The sequence below is a fragment of the Carassius gibelio genome, chromosome A12 (assembly GCF_023724105.1).
Source record: "Carassius gibelio isolate Cgi1373 ecotype wild population from Czech Republic chromosome A12, carGib1.2-hapl.c, whole genome shotgun sequence".
Lineage (NCBI taxonomy): Eukaryota > Metazoa > Chordata > Actinopteri > Cypriniformes > Cyprinidae > Carassius > Carassius gibelio.
The window spans coordinates 21,418,630-21,423,348 of NC_068382.1; the positions used below are offsets into that span (position 1 = coordinate 21,418,630).

At 34.2% G+C, this 4,719-nt stretch overlaps 1 protein-coding gene across 1 annotated transcript; it reads left to right on the plus strand.

The window, feature by feature from the left end:
• The first annotated feature begins 1,536 nt into the window (after positions 1-1,536).
• Positions 1,537-4,504, plus strand: LOC128025468 (60S ribosomal protein L38). The gene is made up of 5 exons (XM_052611871.1): positions 1,537-1,614; positions 1,794-1,819; positions 2,174-2,234; positions 3,267-3,389; positions 4,434-4,504. Exons 2-5 carry the CDS (start codon positions 1,817-1,819, stop codon positions 4,457-4,459), a joined length of 213 nt encoding a protein of 70 aa, XP_052467831.1. The 5' UTR covers positions 1,537-1,614; positions 1,794-1,816; the 3' UTR covers positions 4,460-4,504.
• Positions 4,505-4,719: the final 215 nt, after the last annotated feature.

The window sequence follows — 4,719 nt, forward strand, 5'->3', positions numbered from 1 at the left end:
TGACTGAGGTTGGACAGGCTTTAACAAATTCCCTGAATGGAAGCAGCAAAAACACAGAGCCAAATGAAGCTAATCAGGATTCTGCTCAGTGGAGGGAAGCGAGTTGTGGGATCTGCCCTATGCCTTCTACGTGGGCCGAAACGAATTGGCTCAAATGAATATGAGCCAATGGGACAGTAATTAAGAGTGAGGAGGGCAGCGGTGGTGTCTACCTTTATTAATTAAGTGCAGAGAAGCTGCAGATGTCACTCAAGAATCCAGCAGATTAGATACACTTAATAAGAACCAGATGTGTGAATTATTGATATGCATGGGGAAGTTGTTGCCCAATGGTTAGAGATTCGGACTCATAATCCAAAGGTTGCGAGTTTGAATGCAGAGTGAAATCTGAGTATGGACGTATGTCACGTCAATTTCACATGTGCGTATACGACAGATGCATATTTCATTGGGACTAATATCTCACAGATTCTGTCATAAACATCATGTATCCAAGCTTTGCTAATTACTAGAATTAGATCAAACAAATCAATGTCTGAATGAATCACTTATATAAATGGGTTCTTTTCACAGGAATGGTCAAGATGGTTATATATATATATATATATATATATATATATATATATATATATATATATATATATATATATATATGTGTGTTTGTGTGTGTGTGTGGATGCTTTTAGTGGCACACTAAGACATCATGATGCTATATTACAGTGATGATACTTACAGTTTCGATGATTCAGCCTCTCTGATTGGTTCATTTGACTGATTGATTGATTGACTGACTTATCGTTTGTGCAATCAGTGCCTTGCATTATATGATTCTTCTGTGCGATAGAAGACAGGCTTGTTGACAGTATATAATGACTATATTGATATAATGATCAATATAATGATTTAGGGTTATAGCTTACATATAAGTATACGGATCATTTCTTTTCAACTTTCCTACCATTTAAATAATAATTTGTGAAAAAAATCTTCTTTTTTTTCAAATGTTATGAAGATAATGAAATGTAGAAATAATAACAACAATATATCAGCAACAATAATTTCTTCACTTTTGCAACGATAATTATTTTACAAAATGTATTCAGTAACACTTTACAATAAGGTTAATTAATTAACAGTAATTAACTATATTAGTTAACACGAACTAAGCATTTATTGATCTCAGTTAATTAATTTCAATATTTACTATTACATTATTTAAAAAAAAAATTGTTTTGTTTTGTTTTGTTAACACTGGTTAATGCATTGTGAACTAACATGATCAAACAATGAATAACTGTATTTTCATTAACCAACATTAACCAAGATTAAATAGCCTGTAACAAATATTTGGCTATTGTTCATTGTTAGTTCATGATAATCAATACATTAATTAATGTTAACAAATGACACCTCATTGTGAAGTGTTAACATATATTCCATAAAGCCTCCCGATTCAAATAATAAATGACGTGATATATTCATGCTGCACCTGTAGATGTCGCTGTGAGTTTAGCTTTTTTAGTCCAGTGAGTCCCTCTTGAGCCACCGTAGCTGGTTTATATTACACATTCACGCGGAAGTCCCGCCCCTTTTCCCCCCTCGCTCGCAGGACGTGTAAGTGTTAGCATTTTAGCTCTGTCTAATGAATCCATTTAAATCTGCATCAATCCGTCAATATCCACCTTTCATACATATAGGGTGTGAAAGATGAAGTGTAAATGTGTCATTACTCGAGAGATTTCCTAGAAGTTTTGTAGAATAGCGAGGTAATAAAGTGTTTTTCTGTATTGCAGGGTCGAGTCGCTCCTGAAACAGAATGGTGAGAATGTTTATAAATATATTATTTGCGCGATTTTTATTGAATGGAGAAATATAGTGTACATCAGTTTAGTCACGTTTGTTCTAAAACGATAAGCTAAACCTGCTTTAAAGTAAAATCACGGGTTAGCAGAAGGCGGCTAATGGCGGAGAAATAGTGGATTGTCACGCTGATGGAGAACCTATTTTTATAAATTATCAAGTAGTGAATCGGTCTAAATGTGAAAATATTTTAGGTTTGTTCGATAATCATAAACGAGCAGTCGAGAAACGGCTTTTTTAAGATCTTGAATAAGCCGAGTGCTAACGTTTAGCCTAATTTTCGTAGTGTCTAATGTGTTTTTCGTGTTTACAGCCACGAAAAATTGAAGAAATCAAAGATTTCCTGCTTACAGCAAGGAGGAAGGACGCAAAGTGTAAGTTTAATTTCTGATTAAAAAAAAAAAGTTTTTTCCTTTTTAGGTTTCTCCTGTAAAGTTACTGATGTGTGCTGCTCTTTATTGTGACGTGGTTTGCACGCTCTTATGTGGTTTGTTTTGATTCTGTTAACTATTAAATATTAAGTTTTACTTAAACCATTCACATTACTAAAAACTGTGAATCTCAATCATGGAGGACTGCACTGTTTGGATGTCTTTCAAATTGGAGACACACTTCCGGTTCAGAGACTCTAGAAATGAGCTGATCTATTGATAAATGTAAAGTCTTCCTGGGAACTTAGTAACGTTATTCATGAGTTGACAAGGAAATTGACACAAGGTGTATTCAAGTCACTGGTCAGAACTTAATGGCGATTTCTCTTTTCTATATAAAATTTAATGATTATATTAAACTCTACATCTAAAAAAAATTGTAGAAAGTGTGCATGTTTTTTTTTTTTTTTTTGTGGATTTATTTCGGTTTTTATTCAATTTATGAAGGTGATGTAAACTGAATCCTTATATATCCTATGGGAATTATGCAATAGTATAATATTGCGTATATGTAACCTGCAGTTTTATTGTACGTTACAAAAAATAATAATTTTATCATGTCAGCAAATTTACGTCAATACAGATCTCACTGACTCAGAAACGCAGAAGAAAATTGTTTGACTTTGTGATGCTGTCTTTGTGTTCAACTCCTAAAAACGATCTATCCAACATGACTTGAATGCACCAGGAGTCTTGTGTTGAATGAGACATCCAGAAAGTGTAGTTATTGGGGTTTTTACAGGACCAGGATTGACAAGTCCTGATTTAAGTCTGAACAGATTTTGTACTTGTGGTCTGATAGAACAGAATTTCAAGTATGCGCTTATTGCACTACATTCTGTGATTTGTGACATGCTGACTTTGTTAATCAGTTTCATTTTTTTTTACATTTCAGAATTCTTGGCATATTTGCATGGACAAATGTTTACTAGTTTTGATGGACTTTTTCCAAATTCATGCGTTGTTTTCCAACAGCTGTCAAGATTAAGAAGAACAAGGACAATGTGAAGTTCAAGGTCCGCTGCAGCAGATACCTGTACACATTGGTCATCACAGACAAAGAGAAGGCGGAGAAGCTCAAGCAGTCCCTGCCACCAGGTGAGTCGTCAAACACCATGAAACGGCCGAGATCGTATCAGAAAACATCAGGAATAGTGTTGTTATAAATGTCAGGAAAGAAACAAATGCATGAACTGGTTGTGCAGCGTAATGCTTTTGCAGAAATGGTATCGACCTCAAGGATTTGTGCTAAATGCTTGTCTGTAGAAATGTTGTTCTGGTTTGATTAAAAATGAAAACATTGCAGATCTTGTAAAGAGAAAGTAAAGATTAACCTACAATTAAAAGGAAATTTCAACATTTCCAGGCCTGTGGATTTAAAGCTTTAAATTTAAAGCTTAAATTTGTGACCCTAGACCACAAAACCCAAGTCACTGGGGTATATTTTCAGCATTAGCCAAAAAACATTGTACGGGTCAAAATTATTGATTTTTCTTTTATTCCAAAAATCATTAGTATATTAAGTAAAGCTCATGTTCCATGAAGATATTTAGTAAATTACCTACAATACATATATCAAAACTTATTTTGATTAGTAATATGCATTACTAAGATCTTTATTTGGACAACTTTAAAGGTTATTTTCTCAGTATTTAGATTTTTGTATTTTTTTTTTTGCATCCTCAGAGATTCCAGATTTTCAAGTAGTTGTATCTCAGCCAAATATTGTCTGATCCTAATAAACCATAGATCAGTGGAAAGTATATATATTCTGCTTTCAGGTGATTTCATAAATCTCAATTTCGTAAAATTGAAACTTAAGACCCTTGTGGTCCAGGGTCAAATATCTTAATGATGAGGGAATAAAAAGCTTTTTCGAAGTCCTTAATGTAGTGCTTATAACTGACAGTCATGGAAATGCTGTGATTTGTGTGAAGTTTGCAAGATGTCCAAACACTTTGGGCCTTTCCTGTGCCCCCTGTGCATTTACACGCTTGCTAGAATAATGATGGACCTAGTGCTGGGTTTCGCATCACAGAGACTTCAGTTCCACCGGTCCACTAACACTTAAAGCTGTGTCAGACCAGGACTCTGTCCCTTCAAGGATTACTGTAAATATGACCCGTCTCTCTCTCGTTTCAGGTCTGGCTGTGAAGGAGCTGAAGTAGATGTCTCTCTTGTACAAAATGTAATAAAATTGGGAAAATTAATAATTGTGTTTATTTGCTTTTATTCTATTTAGGACCTGCTTGATGATCTTTTATAGACAATGATTATCTAGTCCATATCTGTGCTTAAGGTAAACACTACCTTTCAGAAGTTTGGAGTCAGTATTTTATGAAATTTCTTTTTTAATCAGCAAGGATGTACAGTATTGTTCAAAATAATAGCAGTACAATGTGACTAACCAGAATAATCAAGGTTTTTC

Coding starts and splice junctions, on each gene's coding strand:
- LOC128025468 (XM_052611871.1), top strand. Junction 2,235..3,266: donor AAGGAGGAAGGACGCAAAGT/GTAAGTTTAATT, acceptor GTTTTCCAACAG/CTGTCAAGATTAAGAAGAAC. Junction 3,390..4,433: donor CAAGCAGTCCCTGCCACCAG/GTGAGTCGTCAA, acceptor CTCTCGTTTCAG/GTCTGGCTGTGAAGGAGCTG.